This window comes from Tinamus guttatus, unplaced genomic scaffold (assembly GCF_059628265.1).
Source record: "Tinamus guttatus ecotype Peru unplaced genomic scaffold, ASM5962826v1 Tinamus_guttatus_pri_ptg000150l, whole genome shotgun sequence".
Taxonomy (NCBI): Eukaryota; Metazoa; Chordata; class Aves; order Tinamiformes; family Tinamidae; genus Tinamus; species Tinamus guttatus.
Window position 1 is genome coordinate 8396310 of NW_028288684.1, and position 26911 is coordinate 8423220.

Here is a 26911-nt window from a genome sequence, read left to right on the forward strand (position 1 = left end):
CTAAGGAAGGGCAGAAAGAATTGCCCTGCTGCGACTCGCCTGCTCCTTGTCAGGCAAAAAGCAAAGCTCCGGTGGCCATGCCTGACAGCAGCATCTTCCAGAGAGCTGCCACCACGGTCCCCTTCTTCAAGGACTGTCTCCATTTCTTGGAAAACTGCAGCCGAAGCAGCCAGGAACGAGCGGGTTGTTGGGGGAGCCAGACTTGGACAGCTCGTGGGTCTTGTTAGGGGGTGGCGTCAGGACGCGTCTGATCCTCAGCCCTGCGTGTGGCCGGCCATTTTTCATTGAGGATTAGAAGGAATTCCACTCCAGATTTACTAAGAATACATCACAAGTTTGCCAAGTAGTTTAAGTACTCTATTCTCTTTCATTTTGAAAATAACTTAATGCGGGCTTCACTTAACACAGCATTTCAGCCAACCTATATATAATATGAGGTTTATTTTCCTTTCAATCTTTAATATTAATCTACTGTGTCAAGGCAATTTGAACATATGTTTAGCTCAGATGAAAATGGGGGTCTTAGCAAGAAACTCTTCTAGCTGTTCACACAAAATTACCCCATTTTTTTTTTGAATCATTGTGTTATAGTAGGAGATTCTGTTTTTCAGAAGAGTACAATTATAAGTTTCACTGAGAGCAAATATTGTTGAGGATGTGAAAGAATATAAAATCATGTGTAGTAGGTGTGCCTATTAGAAAGGGTAGAATGGGGTTATATTTACATTGGCAGTTGTCAGAAAGAACAGATCACTTCAAAGAAGTACAAAGATTAAATTCTACATTATTTGGCAACTGTAGTTTTTTTCTCATACAAGCAAAGCACTAAATCTTTCTTTGTATAATCATGAAAATATTAGTTCCAGTGAAAAGACCAACAGTAATGTAATGTTCAGTCCAAAAAAATCTGAAAGTAATTTCCAGATTATATTCTCATACTTTCAAGAGAAGTTGTGTTTTGGAGGAGGAGGAAGTGAGACTTGGTTTGTCTTCTTATAGAAGCACATGACATAATATGTGAGCCTCATTCTTTATTATTTTGATTTACCTGTCTGTTATCCTGTATCTATGTGATACAACTAACATACATAGAAATTATGGGTCTTTTAAAAACACTAGACCTTGTCCTGTAACAAAAACAAATCTAAAACTGCAGCGTATAGAAAATACATTTTTAGGTAACACTTTGTGTGTTTTTTTCGGCTCTGGCTGCAGTGTGTTGTTTTGTCTGGCTCTGTCAGGCCTGAGACTTAGCAGATAAGGACTTAAATCCCTGCTCAATCATTGATTTTTTTTTCCAATTATTTGGAAATGACTGAGTCTGTCCTCTCTTGGTTGCATTACTTTAAAATGGACGTAATTCCCAGCCGAAGCAATACTGCAAGGATAAAGATCTGTTCGCAAGCATGAAACCTGTCAATTTTGAGCTGATGTGTAATGAATGGCTAGAAAAAAATAAATATTCTTTACATGGTAGAATTGCATTTATTTCTTGCCAAGGAAATATAGTAGCTGTTGCTGTCATATGAACCATAATATTAAAAATTAGTAAGATTTATTGTTAGCAAAACTTTCCAGCTAATGGTGTTCTCGCTTAGAATCTTTTGTTTTTTTTCTTGTTTTCTGTAGGTATGCTTCAGAAATCTCCTTCAGTTGAAGACTTTGTGGATGCCCTTGTTTCTGACTTAGACCAGGACTTTGAAACATTTATCATGGACTCATGAAAAAAATGGAATGGAAGTGAATGTTTTTATTGAGGGTTGCATACATCTTAATAATTGCAGATACAGTGTTGTTATGGGTTTTTTTCTTGGTGAACACTTGCAAGTGTTTGAATATTCATGATGGTAGAATAATAATAAATAATTTTAGTAGAACACCTGGTTGCATTCCGAAGAATGATGACTTTCAGTTTCACATGGGTTTAAGCATAGAATACTAGAGAACAAATACGGTGACATGTACTGTTTATAAATTTGAGCTTGATCATTTGATCATGACCAAGAATTCTTTGCACAGTCCATTCTCACGTGCCCTACATGAATATTCTGCTAAATGTGTTTAAACCTAATCCTTGCAGGAGTTGCAATTTCAGAAGAGCAAAGTGTGTTTCCTACAGAGGAGGAAAATAGAAAGAAGGTAGGAATGAAAAAGTAAAAGTAGTATATGAGCTTAGGTGATTCATACAGATACATGAGGATATGGAGAAAAAAAAACCACTTTGCAATGATTTCCCCATATATTTTTCCCAATGTAAATTAGTCATGCCTTTTGCAGCTGTGATGATCCAGTGTGTGGATACATGTGTGGCAAAAGGAAAGATAATACTTTTTGTTAGACAAAGCTTTTCAGATTCAGAGTGGACATCCTGTCAGGAGCACAGAAAGCTTGGGAGGGAGAATAGAGTTGGTAAGGTGTCATAAAACTGGTATTGCCGTTGAATTTTTTTTAAAATATCCAACAGGCCTAAGATTTTAGCTTCTAGGATCATCTTCTACAGACCTTTCTCCCTATCAGCAGTCCTATATCAGGTATAGATAGAGCCTGCGTTTAGTGAGAAGTGTTCTCCTGTTGAGCTGGCTGCTTTGGCCTGGCGTTATCTGGCGTTTGGAGCTGGCGTTATCTGTTATCCAGAGTGTTTGTTTTATTGGGTAGCAGGTCTTTAGTGTCCCTGCATTTCCACGAGGGAAGTGGTGCACTCGTGAAACCTCTCAGGCTTTGGTGGGCATGGGCTTAGGGGCACTTTGAGGGTTCTGTCGCAGAGAACAATCACTGTGGAAATAAGTTGGCAAACTTTGCTTATTTAGATACAGCCTGTGTCTGTTTCCTGTATCTTTATTCACAGCAAACTTCCTTTCAGGGTGTTTTTAAGGTACAGAAGGGCACGATCAGGGAGCAAAGAAGTCATTCAGAACAAAGATGTTCCTCTGGGAACAGTTGAAGGTTGCAAGCATGGTGGGTGATAACCAAAGAAGACATGATTACTGAGGGTTTCTTTTTATCTTGAAGTAATGAAATGCCCTTTGAGTGTTCTTGAAAAAAAATGTGATCAGCTTTTCTCTAGGGAAGAGGCCTCCTGTATAAAAGATCTCCTGTAGATTGTTGCAATGAGTGCCCTGCTTGGGTTAAGTGTGGTGCAAGTGTGACCCTGCAACTGAAGAACCAACAGATGGAAGAGAAGGCTGAGAAATGAAGGCAAATGGCTGGAAGAGAAGCAAAAGTGGAGGTTCTTGACCCAAAAAAAAATGTTTGATGTGTGCAAAGGGATCAGTAAAGGAGAGAGCTGATGGAGTGGGATAGCAGGGAGTTAAGTGAAGGACAATTGAAGAGGGCAAAAAAGGGTAGAGCCATGAATTTATTCTTGTTTTCTGGTTAGTAACTTGCTTTTTAACAGGATTTGTGCTATCAGGTTTCATTTGGTACCTACCCTACCCTCTCACTTTGGTTATGCGTGGTAACTGTTCAGGGAATTTGTCTTGTGTGAATAGTCCTGTTGTTTTATCAGAACTGATTTGAGCCCTTTTTTAGATATGAAATGTGTTTCAGGGAAAAATAGCAGGCAGATTTTTAGGCATGTACCACAAGCAGCTTTCTTCTGCTTGATATTTGACTACATTTTGTCTGCAGTTGGTCACTAAAAGGAAAGATAATGGCTTCTCTCAACAAAGTAGGTGGGTATTTTGCTACAAAATTTAAAAAAAAAAAGGCTTAAATTTGTCTGTAAGTAAAGATACTGTGAAGACGGAAAGTTCTCAGAAGGATACAATAACTCATGAGGATAAAGTTGACAGCCTCTTATAGAATAATAGAAATATGTGTCAAAAGGATGTTGGCAAAGGAGGCTTTTGTTGTTTTTTGCATGTTTTCTGTACTGGAACAAACTACCGCTAATCTGGACTTGGCACATGTTGAAAGACTCACCACGACAAAAAGAACTTAGCAAAAGGAAATCCTTATCCTGACATGGGCCTTGGAGCATTACTGTAAAGAAAATAAAGCATCTTAGTTGGTGGAATAATCAGCGTATTTAAACTTAAGAGATCTCCCACAGATTTTGCTTTGAAAGAAATTGAAGTGACATTGCTTCCAGAGTTCAGATACACTTTGCCAAAACATATATGCGAGTCCTTGCTTTATGCCCATGACTGCTGTTACTTCCTTAACTCACTGTCTCTTTTGATCCTTCTGTAAGCAACAGTCCTTTTTTATCAGAGTGGCATCAAACAGCTTCTTCCTAGTACTAAAATCAGATATAGAAAAAGAAAGGGGAAAAATTCTCATATTTTACCACAGCAAAATGGATTTAAGCTTGTAGTTGCAGAGACATAGCCCATGGGACATTTGAGAAAGACAAGGGCTGGTAGTAAAATAAATATAACTCAGTGACAGCTTTTTTTAGTGAAGAAAGCTGTTGACTGCAGTGATTTTTGTTTTATGAAATACCTTTGAGGACTGAACAGTAGACAAGATTCAGTCTCTTGAGAACATATTATATCACCACTATGATGCTTACTGCAGAAAAGGAAATATTATTTTAAATGATTTTTTTTCTCTTTCTTGGTCGTTCTAAAAATGCTTCCAGCTGTCCAAATGTCTGATGCTTTTTCCTTATTTTTTTTCTCTTTGAAAGACTTTTATTTTCCAGAAAATATGTGTACTTTTCAGTAATGTGAGATCTCCCTTGTGACCACCATTGTAACTCGCCTTGAATGTAAAAACCACTGCAATCCTTCTCCAGCATTCCATATTTTCACACTGGGACTGCTGAATGAGTTATCAAAAAGTTGGGTTTGTAATACTGTACAGTCTCCTAATTCTAATCTGAAAATTAGAAGATTTACGGAACTGGAGGATTGTTTTGAATGTTAGCTGCTATAGAAAGTCAACACTGAACATCTTTAGAAGAAATAATACTGCTTTTTAATACTGAAATAATAACATATAGTTAAACAGCAAAAAAAGTGGCCAACGTTCAGTAGTCTGAGAGGTCAGCTAAGATTTTGTGGCTTGTTTGATCAGATTATTATTCTGGTTCACCTCAGATGGACAAAAATATTGTTTAGTAATTGCTTTCCAGTGAAATAAGCTCAACTGGTGCTTGATAGAATTCTAAATGAAAATTAAAATTGAATGATGAATTTTCTAAATGAAATTTCTACATTACCTAAATGATAATATGAACAAGTGGCAACGTCTTAGGTGAGGAGGTGAATATAATCTGTGAAGGAAGAATTGAATATAAAATAGAAACCAGACAAGGAAAAATACTGGTAACAGAAGGAAAATGGCCTGTGGGGCAGAAACTTTAGGAGACTAATATAGTTTTTTTTTTTCCTTTGTGTTTTTACAAAGAAAGATGTGTAAAATGGAAATAACAGAAAAGTGAGACGTGTTCAAAAATGTTTCTATATTGTTTTCAGTGAAAAGCCAGATGGAAGAATTATTATCAGATGTTGATAAAATACTTTCCTTCCCACTGCTAAAGCTGTTAAAAGCGGCTTTTGCAGTGGGTCAGGCTTGAACGAGTGTGTGAAGATTTAAAATTGAATGTATATTGAAATAAGGGAGCTCCTGGCAGTGCTTGCATAGTCGGAGGGTTTGTGATGTTAATCAGAATGTGTTTCTAGAAAATCAGTCTTGCCATAAATTCTTTTGGAAAAATAATGATGTTCATATCATTTCCTGTGAGAAACAAATTATTTAACGGTGCTCAGAACTTGAATAAGAAACGAGGTTTGTAGGTGATGCTAAGGTGGAGCAATGAGAAGTAACGAGGAGGACAGATCGTTGCTTCCCAGCCACATTAACACCGCAGAAGATCCAGGCTCAGAAATCTGCATTTCAGTTAATTTGACAGCAGGAACAACTGAGCGTTGGAGACACGTGAAGGCCTCTGCTGTGGATGACTGATCTTCGCTAGAAATGTAAATCAAAATCGGATGGTTTTCTGAAGATCAGGTTAGTTCAGAGAGCTCCCACAGCCTTCAGAACGCAGGACGATGACCATCTTTTACAGTCTTACAAGCTCTGAATGAACAGAATATTTTTGAAAAGTTCTGCCCCAAAGGCAGCGAGTCTGCGCTCCTGGGGGAGCCTCCTGCTTTGGGCGTGCTGGAAGGAAAGGACGCCTGAGCGGAGAGCTGGGAAGGCAACGGGATCCAAGGAGCCCCCTTGCTTGTTGCACACGTGGGAGGCCCTGCATGTCTGGCAGTTCAGAGCGCTCCTGGGAAAAGCATTGGGGAGCTTATTTTCCCAGAGCCAGGGATTTATTTACATGGTGTTGGGAACGAGTTCAGGAAAGTACTTCTGCCCTGGCAGATTTACAGTATCCCAAAGAGAATACTGCAATAAAATCAGAACTCGAGAATAGAAACAAAATTATTGCAGAACGAAAACACGTAGGTTTCCCCGTGAGAATCACCGTGGGAGAATGAGCAGTGTGCTGAGGGAGGAGAGGGAAGGAGATAACCGATAAGGAAATACAAATCAGCACCAGCAGGTCTGCGGGGCGGCCCCTCTGATCTTCCCTGTTTACCTTTCAAGTCTGCTGCTGCGGCTGCTCTTCCGCGCGCGGCTCCGTAAAAGGAGCGCCGGGGCGCTCGCCGCGCTGCCCGGGGAGGAAGCCCTTGCGGCTTCTTACTCAGAGGAAGTAGCCAAATAATCTGTTAAAAGAGAAAACGCTGAAACCAGAAGCAAAAGCGCTGATAAAGATCAGACAGAATAAATGGTGGTTGCCCTGCTGGCGTGAGTTGTGGAAATGCTGATGAAATTGCGAGGTGTCTCCTGCCCCTTTTGGCCTAGGAGGCAACTTGCAGATCGCTGCATCCTGCCCTTGCAGCCTGGCTTTCAGCCCGATGAAAGAAGCAGGCATCTCCTGAAAGGGATAAATCCTACCTGCTTTGGGCTGGGACAGTGCCTTTCTGGCAGATAGTTTTTTCTTGTCCTGATAACTATAGAGAAAACAGAGATTCTTTAAAATATAGATCACTAAACTTATTATTGTTTATTTCCCTCATTTTTCAGCTGTCAGATGCCACCGTTGTTTGCTTTTTCTGGCTGTCGTATATGACTGAGTTGATGCAGCTACCCAAAGTTGATGCAATTCCCCAAGAGCAGTGTTTTAACACTGTACTACACAATACTGCTTTCCGTGTATAGGGTGAAATGCCTTTAGCTAATCTGAGGACATTCAGAGTTGGAGGAAGTGCCTCGTGGTTCCTCGCAGTCCTGTCACCGCAGCGGCTGCCACAGCCACGCGGCTCCTCGAGCCGGGGTGCACGTGGGGCCGCCGCTCCGACCCGCGCACTGGGCTTGTGCCAGAGAAGCAGCCAAATGCCAGAAGGATCCGCTCTGCGCTCCCAGCCCGCGGCCGCGATTGGCCTGTCCCCATACCCATTGGCAGGTCCCCCCGGTGACCCTGTGCCATGTGCTCTAGGTGTCCCTGCTGGAGCAGGGGGTTGGACTCAATGATCCCTAGAGGTCCCGTCCAACCTCAACCATGCTGTGATTCTGTGATATCCAGCGATTCTCCCCACTTCCCTGAGCAGTGGGAGGCGCATGCCAGGGCGATCCGCTGCCCACGCCAAGCAGCGCCAACACGTTGCCAGCTGGAGCGGCCAAGCCCCCTGCTCTGGGCACCATGGGACAGCAGCAGCACTACTGCATTATCGCCATTTACTGGCTACGTGTATGAGTATTAGCAACCTTTACCTATAACCAGAGCCTTTGTTTGGTGCCTGTTTGCAGCAGCCTTTGGTATAAGGACTGGGCAAGCTCATTGACCTCTTTTAGTAGAGTCACAATAGGTTAATGGGGCAGGTTTTAAAAAATAAATTATGTTCACTAAACTACCCTTTAAAAACAGCTACAAGGACTCAATGGATACTTCATAGCTACTTTCTGTGATCAAAATGGGTTTAAAAAAATATTTGTAAACTCAGAGGTATTTCTTGGTATGCAGAAGCTCACGAGCTGTATTCACGCTTGCTTTCCCCCTACAGGAGCCAGAGTCTGGTCAACTCGTTTTGCTGAACTCAGGATGGAGCCACATCCTTACCCAGCATAAATTTCCATAGCTCAGATGGAGTTATTAAAGATCTATATTTACACCTGGTAAGGATTTTCCCTCAAGGTTATTTGAAAGAGATGCCAGCCCTGGTTGCTGAGTTGTAGAATCTGCTCTTGATGGTAATGAGCTGCACAGCGGCAGTTTAGGGACTGTAGGGGAGGAAAAGATCTTCCAGCTCTGAGCAGTGGGAGTGCTGGAACTCCAAAGTGATCTCATTTCTTCAAAGAGATTTTAGAAATGGAAAATGCAACAAAATTGATTTGAATGTCTTGTCTTCAGAAGCTTCTCAGGTAGAGATGAGTCTACATCTTCATTCTAGAAGAATAGAGCTGTAACAGAATAATAAGAAAGCCCTGGGGGAACATAGGTGATACAGCAACTTTTATAACATACTAGAGCTTCTATAAAACTAGTTACGTGTGTTATCAGAATGATGTGTGTTAGCCGGAGTAAACCCTAATCGTTACAAATTAGAGTTTAAGTTGCAATTCACTGTCTTTGGAGAGCTGCACAAACACCATGTGCTGCAGCTAAGAGGTTGAAAAGGCAATCTGTCACCTTTTAAATTTGTAAAGAATTTGAGATGTATTTTCGTGCTTCAAGCAAGAGGCAGCACTGTTAGGATCTGCCATATAATTCCACTTGGTTAAAAGAAGACACAATTACCCCATGCTAATCACAACAGCAGAGCTGCACACAATACTCCAGCTGTGGCCTCATCAGTAGAGGGGCAGGATCCCCTCCCTTGACCTGCTGGCAACGCTCCTCCTGATGCAGGCCAGGATCCCATTGGCCTTCCTGGCCACGAGGGCACATTGCTGCCTCATGGTTAACTTGTTGTCCACCAGAATTCCAGGTCCTTCCCTGCGGAACTGCCTTGCAGCAGGTCAGCCCCTAATCTGTGCCAGTGCCTGGGGTTATTCCTCCCTAGGGACAAGATCCTCAAGATCCTGCACTTGCCTTTGTTGAACCTCATGAGGTTCCGTTTGTCCAACTCTCCATCCTGTCCAGGTCCCTCTCTGGGGTATTAGTCATGCCTCCCTATTCTTGTATCGTTGGCAAACTTGTTGAGTGTGAACTCTGTCCCCTCATCCGGATCATTGGTGAAGAAATTGAACACAACTGGACTCAGGCCCTCTGGGGGACACCACTAACTACAGGCCTTCAGATTTTGCTGCAGATCACAACCGTCTGAGCTCTGCCATTCAGCCACTTCTCAATCCACCTCACTGTCTGCTCATCGAGCTTGCACTTCCTGAGCTTGCCAAAGAGGGTGTTATGGGAGACGGTGTCAAATACCTGCAGGAGTCAAGGCAGACAACATCCGCTGCTCTCCCCTCATCCATCCAGCCAGCCAGCCCATCGTAGAAGGCCGTCGGGTTGGCTAAGCATAGTTTCCCCTTGGTGTATCCATGCTGACTACTGATCACCTTCATTTCCTCCACATGCTTAGAGATGGCACCCAGGACAAGCTGCTCCATCACCTGTCTGGGAGTGGAGGTGTGCCAAGACAAAGTAGTTTTAGCAGTTTTCGTTTGTAATGTCAGATCCTCTGGAGCATTTCCTTATTTTGCCTGCAAGCTTTTCTAAGCCTTTCCCTTGGTCTGACAGAAGGGTATGAGTATTAGCTGTTCTGAAATACTGGGGAGCTGAGATCAATGAACCTCAATGCTTTTGTTTACAGACTTTCATTTTCTTTCTCTGCTTTATGTTTGTTTCTCAACCTGTCTTGCCTCTCCAGCTTTGTTTTTTTCATTTGGCAAAAAGTACCTCTCAGTTTTTTTTTCTGCCTTTCACAAATTCAAGTGGTCAGTAAAAGCTAGACTCTTTTTTACATCTTTCTCTGCCTCCGAGGACCCTGTGTTCCAGCTGAGAGCATTTCAGATTCCAGTCACCACACTCCAGATAACAGGCTCAGAAACAGAAGACATGTTCAAATAAAAACAGCTTTTCAGGTTCTCTCCTACCTTTTTTCTGATTCACGCAGGTGGTCAGCTGCTTTGCAAAGGCAGCAAGGAGTAGCACCACTCTTGAACGTGCACTGTCTCCATTTCCTCCATGGACTTTTGAACCCATCCAGTCAAATCTGATGAAGAGATGGAAGTCTCATCTCAAAGACGCTGATGGCCCTGAGGGATGTATGGAAACAAATACAGAGGACGAGGTGACTCTACCTACTCCTACGAATGTCCTGATGGAGTGAATTTGTGGTGGAGCTCCTGGTTTTCTGTGCTGGAGGCCCCAGGGGAGTAAGAGCTCCTGGTGTCCCAGCCAGCAGAGGAGTCTCAGGCAGGACTCTCAGTCCAAAAAAGGCCCTTGTGTCCATGCAAAATGCAGCTCTGCTAGCGCTGGTGCTGGGAGTCAGTGTTTAGGGCCAGAGCTGGGTTTCGTGATTTCTGGAGAGGCTTTGCCAATAGTGGGAGCTGCACGTATAGCGTGTTTATATCAGGACCTGAAACAGTGATAACAATATGTACAGGGAGAGAGCAGACATATAAAGTTGGAGTTGGTGGCTTGGCTGAAGTCCCAGAGTTTTATTTCAACTCCTCCTAAGAGTTTTTATTTTAACTCCTCCTAACTAGAAGCAAAATGATAGCGTAGGCAAAATATTTTGTATTTCTGCCTGTATATTGGGAAAAAGTCCATTTTCTGCCAAATCATCTGAATTAGCTATGGGCCCTCCCTTTTATACTGTTGCTGCTTTTTACCACCTTCTCCTTCCACTGAACTGAAGCCTATATTTTATTAATCTTTAAGATTTGTTTTGAATGTGTTTTCTTTGCTCTCTTTTACATCCATTCAGAAAAGGATTTGACTTCTCCCCACCCAGGAACACCCAGGGCTTCCTTGATGGTAGCAAATCCCCCACATAATTAGTTCTGTTTGCACTGACTTACCCTAAAGGAGAATCCCATCTGGAAAGCCATCACTGCTGCCACTGCTGGTGTAAGTGATATATGTTTGGGCCCTCGTATCTTTGGATGCATGGCTGTGCTACAAGCCAAATTTCTGGATGCTGGTGGAGGGTGATGGGTGAAAGTGCTGAGCTGCAAAACTGGGTTTCTGACTGTGCCGCAGCTGCGCTGGGAGCCACAGACAAGCTCCTGAGGGACCTTCCTGGCCACTGGTGGCACCAGCAGCCAGCTGGGCTCAAGTCAGGCGTGGAGACATCCCCACAGCAGGGCAGTTCATTCCCGCTCTCTCCAACACTGGCTGGAAAACCAGCTCTCTGGACACACTCCACTCACCCTCTCCCTTCCCCTTGACTGTAGGGATGAACCCTGGTGTCCTGCAGCCAGGCAGTAGGAGCAACACTGTGCTCCTATTGTGGCCTATGAGATGGATTTTAATTTTCTCTCGTCTTTTACTTGCTTTTTCTACCTACCCCGTAACTCCTGCACCCCGCATTGCTGTGCTGGTTGTACAAGCACCGACACAGAGCGGGGCCAGGCTGGGGACGTGCAGCCGCCTGCAGCCTCCCTCCCGCCTTGCCAGCGCCCTGCTAATGCTGCAAGTGCTATTAAAATGTTAAACAAACACTGTTCAGAATATCAAAGAAACTTCAGCTAGCAACCCAATTTGCAGAAACGCTGGCGGCGTTGTTTTCAAAGGAAAACCCCAAAACCAGGCAGGTGGTTTAAGTACGAGACTTCTGAGAGCCCTGGCTTTCCAGCTAAAATGCTTGGAGTCCAATATTGAGGAAGCTGTAGTGATTCCGAAGATACTGTAGATGCTGGTGTGTGATGGCTCTTTCACTTGCGTGGAGGCCTGTGGTTGCTGGAGCAGGATGCAGTCCCATTCCAACAGATGCATGTGGGACTGCACGTGCTAAAATTCCCCTTCAGGGGATGTGTCTGTACGTGCGTAGAAACATTTGCAGCCCACAACAGTGAGGATCGGTGGCATCATTTCCACCTGAATACGGCGAAAGGTTCTGTAATAGCAGTGTTTGTACTTCATTAAAGTATTACCAGATTTCTGTAAAATGGCATTTTTAATACCTATCTGTTTGTTAACAATGGATCGGTTGATTTTTTTAGTTTGATCCTTTCTGACAGGCATTCTACCTCCTTGGTGGCTTTTAGCACTTTCTTCTGGTTTCTTTTTGCAGCCAAAGCCCACCAGAAAGGGTCACCGCAGCACTGATAACTCAGTGGCATCAGGATGACCTCGCACCTGCTGCAGGTTAGATGTCACCTCCACCCGCTTATGGCTTCTCGTTGCCAGGTCTGGAAGAAGGGAGCGGCACCAGGTGGAGACGTCCTGCAAGCGGCTGGGGCTGCTGGGTATTGCCGCGTTATCTGTATGGAGGAGCTGCTGGAGCAGAGAGCCCCAAGCACGGGGCCCTGGTGATGCTGCTGGGGAGCAGCACGAGGCCGCTCGGAGGCTCTGCCGTGGCTGCGCGGCTCCCTCGGGCAGAGGCCGGGAGCCCGCGGCCGCTCGCGCACGCTGAGGTGACAGTGGCTGGTGCTGAGGTGACAGCGGCCGGCGCTGAGGCGGCAGTGGCTGTTGCTCCAGGCCGGCTCCGCGACCCTGGGGCGCTTCATCGCGGAACCGTCTGTCCAGCGGCGCAGGGCCCAGCGCAGAAGCTGCACGTCAGGGCACGCAGTTTAAGACTCCCTGAGCGTTTCTCCTGCCCCCATTCCTGGCCCAGGGAGGCTGCTCGGCTGCCTCTTTGTAGGGAGCTTTGAATTGCAGGGCTTTGAAGTCAGTCTCATATTTCGCACTCTTCAGCTTCAGGAAGTCCCTCGGGGTCTGTCCGTCCCCCCAGGAGCTGCAGCTGGCGCGGGGCAGCCCCGGGGCACCGCGTGGAGCCTCTGCCTGGCATTTCTTGTCTAAGAAGAGGCTGCTTTCGCAGAGCTGCCCTTCTGCCATGAGCATGTTTCTACAGGGATACTCATTTAATTAACAGCCGAACACTCCTGCAAGGGTGCCTGAGCCGTGGAGGAATTAATCCCTGCTGGGATTTGAACTAGGAACCTCTGGATTCGGCAGCACCCTTTGGTCATCGGAGTTCCAGGAGAATTAACGTCCAAACATCGGAGCCGCCATGGAGAGACTCTGCTAAGTAAACTGCCGTAAAATGGGGATAACCGAGCAGCGGGATTTATTTGAACTCACTGAAGATTTCTTTTTAACTGAAAATCTTTTATTTCAGCGTGCGCTTCTAGGGAATTCCCTTCTTGCATTCCACGAAGCTTTCACAAGTGCCTCGGTGACTTGGGAGCAAAAACGGTTCCTAAGGCTTGAGTCACTCCCAACATGGGACTTGGACACTTTCAGAAATGACCCCCCCAGGTGATGAGTATGAATCTGGGAGTCAAGATATATAATCATTTTCTCCTTGGGACTCAGTCATTATAGCTACAACTGCCATTACACCCTTATTTACACCATTTTGCTCCTGTAGCTTCTGCCTGCAACCTGTTGGCAGTCCCCAAGGATTCCTAAGCTCAAAGCTTGCTTTGATATTTGCTTGTTCTTCCCACCCTCAGACTGAATGTTATGTACACACGACTCTCCTAAATATAGAACAGAATGCAAAGAATAAAGGCTCCCAGATAAACTCTGCTACTGCAGCCTCTGCGAGCTGCTCAACTGGTTCTGCACATTATAAACATGTTGTGGCCCCATGTTTAGCTGCCAGACCATCCTGGAAAGGGCTGGAAATGTAAAATGTTAGATCTACACACACAGGTGGGTCAGCACAGAGGCATTCAGTGCACATATTTTGTAGTGGCAACACGCTTGGATGGTTGGACCAGGCGGTAGGTCCAAGCTGCCCTTTCCTGCATCCTCGAGGCAGAGGCACTTTGCTGCAGATGTGCACGTAGCCTGGGTACGTGGCTCATCCAAGGCCACACTGTCTGCACGCGGTTGTGGCCTCAGAAGCAGCTGACAAATTGCTGTCTGCAGATGAACCTTGGAGCAATTGAAAAGTGAACCAACCAGCAAGGCACGGGAGGAGGCCCTGGCTCCAGCTGTGACCGCTGTCGGAAAGGAGTCAGTGTTTGCATGCCTGGGCACTGCCTGGGGCAACTGAGAGCCCAGCTCTGCCTGTGCCACTGGGTGCCACTCGTCGTGCCAAGCTACCAGATTGCACCGCCTTGGCTTGGTTCTCTCCCAGCCGGTGGCCTTCGGCCGTAAGGGTCCTCCTCGTGCTCTGTTTGGCTTGAGCGGTGGGTGCTGGTGCAGGGAGCGGGGTGGTACCCATCTCGGCCTTCAGAAAAGCCGCTGTGCTCTGCTCTGACACCTGAACCCACCCCCTTCTGCATGGCCTGGGAGACGTTCAAAAGCTGCACAAAGACACGGCGGGAAACGGAAGATTAACTTGGCTTCTTTGCTAGGAAAGGAGATGTCTTGTGTGATCACTTGGCTCTTGCCTCTGCAGACTTGCTCCTGGTCCCGCTGATGACGCTCATCAGTGTCCAGCACTAACACGCCAGGCACATGTGTATCTGCCAGGGATTTTCCCTGTCCCTCTGACCAGTGACCGTGACAGAGGACTTCATCTGCTGCATCCTCAGGAGTCGCCTAGGGGGGTCCTCTAAACATGTGCTGGTACCACCCTGTCGCTGGGATGTGTGCATGTGCTTTCTGTGTCCACATCACTAGGGAATTAACCAGGAAGCCAGGAGGACACCGAAGGGACCTTCCTGCTGCTCCTGGTGCGCTGCAGTGCTGCATGAAGGGCCTAGGTACCAGACGTCCTAGGTCTGGAGGAGAGTTTCATGCTCTCCACGCAGCACCCTACACTCCATGTAGCTGAAACATAGCTCTTGTTTGCACCATGTTTGCTGAAAGTTTGATTGAAATAAGTATGTAAAGAGACATGAGAAAGGGACTTGGGGAAGTATCCTCTGGTGATGTGGGAAAAATATGGCAGAATAAAACAAAAGGCTGAAAGGAACAAAGACACAGAGGACAGAGCAATGAAACCTGGCATGGGAGGTCAGTGACTGCTGGCAGCTGGGGGCGATAGGGCAGTGATGTGACCAGTGCTGTACGAAAAGCTCTGGACACTGGGAGCGTGAGATGAGCTGCCGTCAGAAATTGGGAAAACACACGGGCATTTTTGGACCAAATAGGAAAAGAGAGGTAATGGTTTGGGTTTGCAGATGAGAGATGCAAAGAGCTTCAAGTGTATGTGCCAGGGAGGAGGCTGTGGCTCGCAGTGAAGACAGGAAAGGAAAAGGGAGGGCATGGGATGCTCCTGTCATGAAATGCTCTGGAAATGGTGTCACAAAGTGAGGGGAGCAAAGGCATGAAAGTGGAGAACTAGAAAGGTGGAGCAAGTGGTGGAAATGAAAACATGCATGAAAGGGCAAAGATTTGCAGGTCTTCTAAGAATTAAAAGTAACTGTTGAAACAGTTTTTGACTGGATGAAGGGAGGCTGCAGCACTGCACAGCAGTGCTGGGGGGCTGACACTTTCTTCTGTCTCACAGCTTAATGCCATAAATGTCACATCTGCTGCAGGACAGTGTTCAGCAAAGTGCATATATTTAAGCACAACTACATTTTTCTCTTGGATAAAGCACCTTTAAGTAGCTCAAGGGCCTCAGAACAGCTGTCCTGGGTCAGATTGGGCCCATCTTCCTTCTACCTCATAAAGGTCCCCCAAAGTGCCTACAAGCAGATGTCTAAGGAGGAAAAGAGAGTGGGGGCACCATACAGTGACTTCTCACTAACCTTCCAGACCTTCGCGCCTAGCTTCAGTAGTAATGCTTCATTTTCTAACAAAAAGATATTCCATATTTACGTGCATGAAGGTGAACCAAAGAAACATTAAAAAAAATCAATAAATTATGGTTAATCTTAAGTAAAGGCTATCATGATGCTTTAAAATATGGGAACACTTCGTTAATCACCAAATAACTGTAGGTTTTTCTTGAGCAGGATTAAAGGCTGAACTGCAATTGTAAACTGCAACTTTCCCAGTTGGGTGAATTCAAAGCAAAGGCTGTAGGTGTTTGGGAGTGTTTTGTGTCGCGGTTTCATTATCTTCCAGGTGAATCTGTGAAAATGCTTCTGTGAAGACCTGTGCAAAGTTCGGGTGATTCTCTCACTTAAAAGGGAAAGGGGAACTGTTAGAAAGCTGTTTCCCTAAAAGAAGCATCTCTTTTGGTGTTTTTTGCAGTTTTCTGGAAATGCTCCTGAGCTGGTCAACAGCACAAGGAAGGGACCCAAACATTTCTAATAGATTGAGGGGCTACCCCCTAGATACCCCTAGGTTAGATACTAGAGAAAAATTCTACACAGAAAGAGTGCACTGAGAGCATTAGAACAGGCTACCCAGGGGAGCGGTGGAGTCACCGTCCCTGGCAGCGTTCAAGAAATATGTAGATGAGGCGCTTCGGGACGTGGTTTAGCAGGCGGGTGGGGATGAGTTTACAGTTGGACTCGATGATCTTGAAGGTCTTTTCCAGGCGTAATGATCCTATGATCCTGTGTGTCAGCGACTCCTGGGCTCACTGGTGACCTGCAGTCCTGCAGCCACAGTGATGCTGGAACATCCCGCCAAGGTCCACAGCACCACGCAGCACAGGGGCTGCTGTCCAGGTGGGAATGGTTCCCACGCAGATTCACCCATCTGTATTCTGCCCCGGAGGTCAAAATTAGCAGTAGCTCTAAAGTTTCACCTCCGCCAAGGAATCTACCCTGGTGCACCTCATGCCCTGTGTCACTCGGGTCCTGGGATCCTTCCACGTCACATCTCAGCACATTCTGATTTCTTGCTCTTTGGCGATGCAGTAGTTTAACAGCACAGCCCACGCCAGCCTGCTGGCTCCTCGCCGCCTCCACGGCGCGCTCGGCCTGTGAGGATGAGGCGCTGCGCAGGCCCAGGGCGCGAGCGCCCGGCCTTGCAGGGGTGGGCAGGGCCGCAGGCTCATGGTGCCTGTGGGCCCTGCCACCGAGCAGCCCTTTCAGATCACATACGGCTCCGTCTGAAGCAGCAGCAGCAGCAGACACCACTGTCGGGGCTCCCTCCCAGGCCTCCTCCAGCAGCAGCTTGGTGGTTCGGGGCATGAGGATTTATTTACAGGCAGAGCTTGCTGATATACGCAGCTCCTTACACCTTGTGAATACCAGGAATAGTTGGGCGAGTTTACAAAAATTACAGGAAATTTTATTGTGATTTCTGCAAAAAAACTTAGTGTCTATGAATTTCTCTAGAAGGGAGAAAGCCGGCTCTTCCAGAGACTCAAGTGAAGGGAAACACGTGCTGGGCAGTCACAGAAGGGTCGAACGGTTGGCTGTCTCACAGCAAGACATCACCAGCACAAAACAGCAGCCTAACATTTAATTTTACCACTCTAAAAACACCCTCTAATACACAAACGGGAATTTTACTGAACACTGTTCCAGTATAATTCTTTAAGGAGCTTTTTCAGTTACCTTATCCCGTCTCCAGCTGTCTGCTTTCTTGTAGTTAAACTACTCATAAACCATGATTCAGTGACAGATTTTTTTTTTAAAGAATGGTTTGATGATGTGAGCTTGGCTCAGGGAGTTATTTTGATTGCTCTGAGCCAAACTGCATGCGAGGAGTTAAAGTACCAAAGAGAGACTTTGGTAACAGAGCATGAATCAGCATTCAACTGCCTGGCTTTTCTGGGTGGCATTTGAATAACTGCATTTCTGGTCCATGAGAAAATGAAATTGGAGTGTTATTATGGGCAGCTTGTGTGCAACGTAACTTATGTAAAATTTATCTTTTTTTAATCTCCGAAAATTTATGTAATTGGGAAGAAAACAGATTTTTGTCAGGAATTTAAACCCTCTTTCAGGTTTTGCAGCATAAAAACAGGCCAAACTGAAAGGCAACTTCTACTTCTTAAGATCAGGAAAGAATTGCAGGGAAATCCTCAAGGCTGTAAGCCTTTGCCTGTATGCAGACTGTGCATATCCAAGCCATCGAATTCAAAGGTTCCTCTCCTCTCCTCTCCTCTCCTCTCCTCTCCTCTCCTCTCCTCTCCTCTCCTCTCCTCTCCTCTCCTCTCCTCTCCTCTCCTCTCCTCTCCTCTCCTCTCCTCTCCTCTCCTCTCCTCTCCTCTCCTCTCCTCTCCTCTCCTCTCCCTCTCCCTCTCCCTCTCGCTCTCCCTCTCGCTCTCCCTCTCCCTCTCCCTCTCGCTCTCCCTCTCCCTCTCCTCGTTTAATGCTGCAGTTTGGGGGATATTCAGGCTTCCAAGGACATTCTCAGCTATCTCTGCCCAGCTGGGAGGCTTGGAGCCGCGAGAGGGATGGGAGGTCACCAGCTGTAGCGCACGGGACACGTCAGGCCCTCACTTGGCTCCCGTCTGCCTTCCTTGGGCATTACCACTCCCCTCTCCTCCCTCAGTCCACCTACTGCCCAAAGGAAACAAAAAGGCTTCTTTTGTTTTCTAGGAAAATAAATCCTCCCGTTGTGAGTGCAGGGAGACCTCATCAATGACATTCTGTGTGTCAGGAAACATCATCTGGCAGACAGATATATGCAGGAATCTCTATCACAGCACTTGCCAACATCTTTGAATCAACTCAAACACTATCTATTTGTTGTTGAAAGCCACAGGATGTCTAATTTATGGCATTCTTGGGCTCTTCCCTGCAGATCTATGGGATCCTTTGAACCAAAGATAGTAGGTGGAATGCACAGGTTTATTTTTCTCTTAACCTATCAATGAAATAGGTACCAAACCATCTAAAACATAAGCAGTTTCTTCTGCCTGAGACCGTCACTCCTGTTAGTTAAAAGTGAAAACTTTTTCATAAATAAGCTGTTAATAAATAATTTTCAGAAATAAAGGTGGGGGTGGTTCTTGTCCACAGGACAGGCTATTGCCTTCTGAAGTTTAAAATAATTTTAAAGATACAATTTTAATTAATGTGGAAGGTTTTAAATCATTTTTTCTTTTTTTTTCATCTTTTTAAGAAAATAGGAGCGTTCAAAAAATACATCCTTCCTAAAAGGCTAGGATTTCTGTGGGTACGTCATGGAGGTTCATATGAGCATCACCAGTACCAGAATAGACACTTGTGTAAACTGTGCCAGGGTAACAGGTGCCTTCTTCCTCATCTTGCATTATAGTAACCATCAGTTAGTGACGTTCGTTCTTTAACCCAAGTGGTTTCCTGGCAGAACCAACCAAGACCCATCTGACACACATTTTTCCATAAGCATGATCCTAGCTTTCCTGAATTATTTTTACAAGCTAAGAGAATTATCTAAAATTCACTTTAGCTGAAGCCTGCTTAAGATACTAGCTATTCCTATACTAAATATTTTTAATGAGGCTACTCCTTTTAGCTCAACCCACAGATGCCTACATTTTTGGTACAAATGCAAGAATCTAACAAAGCACTACAAATGCTTTGCCATGAATATGGTGGGCTGAGGTCAGATCCCTGCCCTGTTACAGTACATTTCATATGCATTTGGTATTTATGTGCACATATACATTTATCGGGAAATTCCAAAGGCTTTTTAAAAATGCCTCTTTCACTATTGAATATAGATCTTGAGCAAAGAAAGACGACTTATTGATTTACAATGATTTATTTTCTTCTAAGTTAATTCGGTGCTCTCCCTTAAACTGTTGATTACTTGAAGGATTTCAGATTTATTTCATATACATGGGGAAAATTTTGCATATTCAGCATGTTGCTTGTCCATCTGTAAACTGAAACGGGGGTGAAGAAATAGCTTCACAGAGACTCAGGCTCACAGTAAGCACTTTTTCAAAGCTGTAGTCTTTTTTTCATTTTTTTTTTCTCTCTTTTTTTTTTGCCTACTTTTCCACCAATGCTTTAGAAGAATGTCATTTATAAACTTTTGACCATTCCAAAACTCCCTTTGTCATATCAAGGAAAAAAAAAATCCAACGGTGTTAAGGAAGAATTTATGAAATCAAATGATGGGACAATGGAAATGGTGCCAAAATGACCCTACTGTTGAAGCTGTGTCACTTGCTTGACGCTGTAGTAGCCCCTCACTCCACCACCCTCTCTGCCTGTGGACTATTAGAAAACATTTCCACTAATCCCCCCATTCAGGGCTGCTGTGAAACCCAGCAGGATCACTAGCAAATCCCCCCACTCTTATTCCAGCCTATTGAAGTCACCAACCTATTGGACATCATCAAAGAGGCTCCTATGCAACGACGACCACGCGGGTTTTACCAACGCTCATGCTGAAAGCCAGGACACGTTAAACGGCGCCGCGCGGGCACCGCGCGCGGCTTTGCGGCCCAGCGCACCCCCGTCCGGCGCCGCGTCTGCCCTCCCCGGGGCAGGGCCCTGCTTTCTGCAACACCAACCAGAGCAGCGGCGTCCGAGCGGGCGTCCTCAAAGCCCGCAAGGGGATTCATGTCATGCATGAGGGTTGTTGCTTGGAGGGACTGCCCAGGAATGCAAAAGCAGCGCCCTCCAAGAGCCCACCACAAAAGGGAAAGCCACGCTATGGGAAACGTGTGCTAGGAGGAGGAGTGTTAGAGTCAGAGCACGGGCTACCGTGCAGAAAAGGCAGGAGACATCAGGCTCCTGAGAAACGGAAGCAGGAAAACAGCCTTTTGCGGGGACATTTTTTTTCTGCAGACTTCGCTTAGAAAGTCAGTCAAACAACAACAAAAAATGCAGTCTTGCTAATGGCTTTGTGGTTATATCTGATATGGCCAAAGTCTATTAAAATCTTAGAATCGCATATGTTCTTGCTGTTTGTTTTGCATTGTGTTTTTTTTGTCTACTTTTTTTGTCTCCAAATAAAATAATAAAAATGCCTGCTTTTTCCATTCCTTTTGGTCACAAAGCTCTCTTTGGCAATATGAGCAGATAAAAATGAACTGAAGCAACACGAACTGCTCTGCAGGTTCACAAGCCGCACGAGGCCTTTGGGCGAGCTCAGCCCCTCCATCAAGCCACCCTCCCGGCCCAACTACTGACCTGCTGTCGTGACTGTGCGTCACTCTGTGCGTGTGGTCATAACCCCCTTGGGTGCTCAAGAGCCCACGGAGGCAGCCTGTTCGGCTCCTCAGGATCTTACAGGCCCTTGCGCTGCGGCTAAGTTTATAGCCAGCAGTTGTTGGTGTTGGCTTTAATACCATCCACTGCAGGTTTTAGACATTCTCCAGCCGTCTCTAGGTTATGTCTTCTTCAGGGTGCCACCTGACAAATAAAAATGTGCACACTTGAGACAGCTCAGCCTCCTGCGCCACTGCGTTAGTTCAGATTAACAAGTCCTTATGGGAGGGTTGAGCTGTCGTAGATGACGGCGCTCACAACCTTTATTCAGAGTAAATGCAAAGTCAAACACTAACTTAAGCCTCTGTCACTTAAGTTTTGCTAACAGTTTTTTAAAGTTTATCATGGCTACAAACCCAGCAAACTTGTCGGTGCTTTGCACGTTACATGATCGGACTATTTTGTTGCATAGTCGCTAATCAGTTTTCTGTAGGTAAGGAAAGAATTGAAATCTATTTGAACATGTTTGAAAACATGAGTTGGTTGGTGTTCACATACAGCTGAAGTGCCTGTAACTTCTGCTTATTTTTATCTATTTTTGCTTGTGTGGGTCTCAGTATTGCAGTGTCTTTTCTTTCGTTCTTTCTTTTTTTTTTTTTTTCTTTAAGGATAAATCCAGGACCCCTTCCTGTTGCAGGTAAGCTCTAAATTACCTATATAAAAGACTGGGGAAAGTGACACATGGAAAAGAACTAACCTAAATGCGCTAGCATAAAGTAGGCCCTGCCAAGAGATGGGGCATCTTTCAATTTTATTTGAGATTTCCCATCGAAAAAAAGCTATAAATTTTCTCCCACAGACAAGCTGTTTTTGTATTACCTAACACCATCCCCTGGATCCAGCTCCCAGGCACTGCGCTTATGTCTTTGCCATAAGGAATCACTGACTCACATGCACTCATCAAATCCTGAGTTTCTCTTTCTTCTCAGTGCTCTGTCAGTTAAACCATGTCAATCCCTTCTTAATAATCCCTATTTGTGTTGCCTCGTGCTCCATTTCTTGAAATCAACAAACCAAGAGAGATTCATTTAACATTTTATTCGCAAGTAGAAAAAGTATTACAAAATGATTTATACATGACTTTAATTTAGATTCTTTAAAGGAGCATTTGTAACAGCACTGTAAGCCCCTGGAAGTGACATGCAGACAGTGTAAATGTGGTGGTAGCCTATGTTTTCTATTGGCATATACAACATTGCTTGCCACAGGCAATATAAAAAAGACCAATTTGGTTAAATTAAGAAAAAAAAGTATATACACAATATACATACATATTTAAAAAGCACTCTTCATTTTTCCTCCCAGTCTGCTTTCAAGCTGTGTGTCACTCATTTAAAGAATGAATGTTTTATCTAGAGCTGCTGGTCAAAAAAAAGTTAGACAAAGTGTAAATTCCAATGGGAAAACATACTGACTGTGGCAGGTGCTGGCAAAGTGTTTGAACACAGTATTTTAAATAACTGTTATTAATGAAAAGTTTAATCTCCACATGTTCTAAAAAGATCTTGCCCTATACTGAAATGCACATTGGATTTTTCCTATTTACAGGTTATATACAAAGCACACATGACAAATGTCAAAGCACACATCTCTTCATGCAAATGTAGTGAAAATAGTATTTTGTTATTTCTAAAATGTATGAAAGTATCCACAGAAACTACTGAAAACTAATTTTATTCGTATATATCCTTTAAGGTATGTAGAGTTGAATAATTGTACAGCTGCATATTTTTTCTGCTACATCAGTAATCAAAAGGCAGTGTTTACCACATAAAAATATCATTTTTATAATTTATTCACTTATTTGATTCAGATGTGGTGATTGCTATTCATGATTTTTGCACATACAAATCACATATTTGTGATAAGATTTGCACATCCTATCAATTGCACTGCTATGCAAGCCATGGTTGGAAGGTGTGCAGTATTGCTTGTAAACTTGCATTTGCTCTGCTGATTGCTTTGCTTTTATCAAGGCACCTTGGGAGCTTTCCACAATATTTGGCAGAGTTCACTGACAGACTTGAGCCTCTTGAATGCAACGTTCAGTAGAGGTTACAGATTTACTCACAGAAGTGAACACTATTTTAATCAAAAAAAAGTCTGCAGAACAAAAGACTATGGAGAATACGGTGTGACAAACTGCAGTTAAAAAAATGTGAACGACAATTAGGGCAGAAAACTAATAATTTCCTAGTCATGTGCCTAAGCTGAGGATTCAGTTCAGAGGCATTCTGAAAAAAGTTACAAAACTTTTTGTATTTTGTGTGGAAAAAGCAGATTTATGGAAAATACGACAGTGAGGAAGAGAGAGTGAAATGAATGAGAAAAGGCCTGTTGAGTGAAAGGATTAGGTCAACATGAAGCTTGACCCTTGAAAAGAATCCATTACTATAAAAAATCGTAACAGCTCTCATTTTATGCATACTTCCATGTTTGCCATTTTGGTGTGACATGATTATCACTCCAGCTTCCAAAGAATACATGCTATAACAACAAGAGCTGTCTTCCAATACTGAGCCTATCAATTAAACAAAAAAATCATTAAACTAAATCTAATTTCAAGCTAATCTCCTGCTATATTAAATAAAACAATGTCCCCTCCCACAAGTTTAATAATTGGCCAGAGGGGACTTCAACCATATATATTGTAACATGCAAATTCTTTTACTCCCCAAACTAGCTTATTGACTATAATGTAATACATAACAAAGGCTTCAGTTTCTCAACAGATGATCCTTGCCTAAATAGAAATGTTTCATTTCTCACTCCTTCAATAGGAGGAAGCTGAGTTAAAATCAGAACCAGCCCAAAAAATCCTAATGCATGCAGACATTTGCAAGCAAGAAACTGGCAGTCTTGTCCCCCGCGTGCTGACATCTGCAGCCACATCTAAGTCACCCATCCAAACATACTCAGATTTGCTCATTGCGTGCTGTATTTACACATCCTTTTGAATTCATTCCAGTAGGCTTTGTGAGAATCAGAAGGAACAGAAGCTTCTTCTTGCAATAGAGATGGCAGAGATCACGGATCCCTGCGCGGGATTCTCCCAGGACGCTCCCTGCAGTGTCCCCTGGCAGCGGTTGCGGCTCGGATGCAGCCGCTCGGAAGGCGGGAAACGCTGCCGATTTTTCCATCTCATTGTGGAACCATGGAAGGTTGAGGCCCGGAGCACGTTGGATGAGAGCTGGCAGAGGAGCATTAGGGAAGCAATCGGTTTTCGTGGCGAGAGAAATGGCTTTTCTTCCTGACAGAAAACAACAGTCATGGTTACACAAACTCATAAAAAACCAGTGTGTACTTCTACACTTGACTAAATGCTAAAAAAAATAAGTACTTATTTATTCCTTGTTTACTGCATCATGATTTTCTGCATCAAAAATGCATATAAAATGATGCAGTGTAGATTTTGAGTATGAAGACACTGCACAAAATGAATCAATGAAGCCCATGAAGAAGAAAAAAATGAAGAAAAACTTGCTTACTCAGACTCCTCTCTCAATAGTAATACATCATGACACAGAAACATCAAGAAATGAACATTGAAGTCTCAAATTAAAAATGATATCTACATATTTATACTTACATGAATCAGAAGAAAAAAATATACAGCATAACAAATACAGCGAGATCTAAATTATTTTTTAGTAATATTTTTAATTTCTGTGGTTCTGTTCATTTGTTAAAATTCTAAATGGTAATAATCACATATCTCTTAAGGTATTATTCAGTTTAACTGGCAAAACAATCCACACTTTTTTGTCATGTTAATATGGAAATAGATTCCCTTAAAACATCAGGAGAGCATTCAAATTGATTGAGAAACTCTCAAGAGGAGGGCGATAGGAGTGCAGAGGGCTGCAGTCATTCTCATGGCACTTAGGCTTTTGGTTTATACCTAGAGAATATCCCCTAATATGGTAACTGGAAGGTACCAAAATGAAACTATGAGAACTGCTTATAGACCAGATGGACACTCATTGATAGACATTAATGACCATTCGTCATCCATCATCTTTCAGACAAAAACAATACATCAGCTTTCCAAACTTTAAAATAAAAGATAAATAATATATTTGGAAAGCTGTTATGTGACTTGGGTAAGATCGATATTTCTAGCAATAGGAGTAGATTATAAGGGTGACACTATTGAAATCTATGGTGAAAGAATTCTTGATGTTGTACTGTTCACCTTCCTTTTCTCCCCTTGCAAATGTCACCACAAGAGCTAAGGCTTGATTTACCCAGAATTAAGCTATGGCGTTACATGTTGTGAGCACATTCAGATTTTTGTTAGATACTAATTACTTTCTACTTCTTATTTAAGAACAGCAAGAAAGGGGCATTAAAACTAAATGGAAGAGGATCAAAGGAAGGTTTTTTTATTTCCGCAGGTGACCTGAAATGTTCATAATTACAGATAGAATAATTTGCTTAATTAAATTTGGTGGATTATTAGCACTAATAGCAGCTGCTTCTGTTCCTGTGCCTGTGTACATGCATAGGAGATTATTTGCCCTCTACATTAGCACTCAGTAATAAGGAGTGCATGTAACATACACTGGGATCCTCTCACAGCTTAGCTACTTGTTGCTCCAAGTTACTTCAGCAGTAGGAAATTCCATTTTTAAAATACAGGCCACAACTAATGTCCAAAAAAGTAATGATCGCACAGTGGCAGAGGGACTTTTTATGACATTTACATTGTTATTGTGGTGATAGTTGTTTTTTCCCTCTCATTTTACTCGCGACCTGAGTTTACTCTTAAAATTATAAAACAGCTTTTTTTTTTTTTCCTTAAATTACATCTACATTTTATGGGCAAACTATGGACAAATTCACAGAATGACAAGGATTATTTAATGCCAATATGGATGGCATTAAAAGGCATTTGATTATCTCTTCTGTTTTTCTTTCTTCTGTAGAAACCGCACGGAGGAGCCTCATGCATATTTTGAGGTGATCCCTTCCATGTCTCATATTTTTCCTTTAAGTTGCACACAGTCAATTCTTCATCTGTTCCCTCATAAACACAAACTAGCCTTTCACAGTAGTTTAGGCATAAGGCTATTCTACTGATTGTTTGCAGTGAAATTTAATGGAAAAAAAAAAGCTCATAAAAACTAATTACTGTACAGGCTCATCCCTGTGTTCTCGTTTATATTACCTCAAAATTACAGTTTGAATAATTACATCTTTTACATATAGTAAATGAAATTAATATGTGAAAATGTTGAATCTCTTGTAAGGATGCAATTTACTCTAGCAATTGTTATGTGCAACCTGTGGAAGAACATAATTCTAGCATTTTATATATATATATATATATATATATATATATATATATGTATGTGTGTGTGTGTTTTTTAGCATTTTACCTAGCTCTGTATTCCTGGAGGGCTTCTACATTCTCACTTGTTGTTTGTAGTTGTGTTTCTTACCTCTTCATTAGTCTGTGGAGTTGTTTGTTGCTCCATTGTGCTTTGTCTTTGGCGACTTTTCAGCAGCCACTGAATTCTGAAGAGATGAAAACTCTATATATGTTCTATGTTTGGAGATTTCAAAGGACTTTACAATGTTTCCATCGTGAGACTTAGCTGCAATAAGTACATCACTTAGTTCCTGGTCATTATCCGAATCAACAGTGCCTGCATTTTCAGTCTCAGGACTGCAGGAACATGGGGCTCCTCCAGCCAGTTCTGAATATGATTCACAGAAAGAGATGCTGTCACAGCAAGCTGAATTTTGCATAAGGGGCCAAGCATCTGAAATGTCTCCACAGGTAGAGTGTGAAAGAGAACCAAGGAAGGCAGGAATCATTTCTCCAACAGAATCAGAAGCT

The 26911-nt window shown here is 43.6% G+C and overlaps 2 protein-coding genes across 2 annotated transcripts in view; one reads left to right on the forward strand and one right to left on the reverse strand.

The window, feature by feature from the left end:
* The window catches only part of MIPEP (mitochondrial intermediate peptidase), a 66074-nt gene extending 64244 nt beyond the window's left edge, over nt 1-1830 (forward strand). Inside the window, exon 19 of the mRNA XM_088522250.1 lies at nt 1630-1830. Within this exon, the coding sequence (XP_088378376.1) occupies nt 1630-1724 (95 nt within the window). The 3' untranslated portion in view covers nt 1725-1830. The remainder of the gene's footprint in view (nt 1-1629) is intronic.
* Nucleotides 1831-26510: 24680 nt separating this feature from the next.
* The window catches only part of TNFRSF19 (TNF receptor superfamily member 19), a 35019-nt gene continuing 34618 nt past the window's right edge, over nt 26511-26911 (reverse strand). Inside the window, exon 8 of the mRNA XM_088522302.1 lies at nt 26511-26911. Within this exon, the coding sequence (XP_088378428.1) occupies nt 26518-26911 (394 nt within the window). The 3' untranslated portion in view covers nt 26511-26517.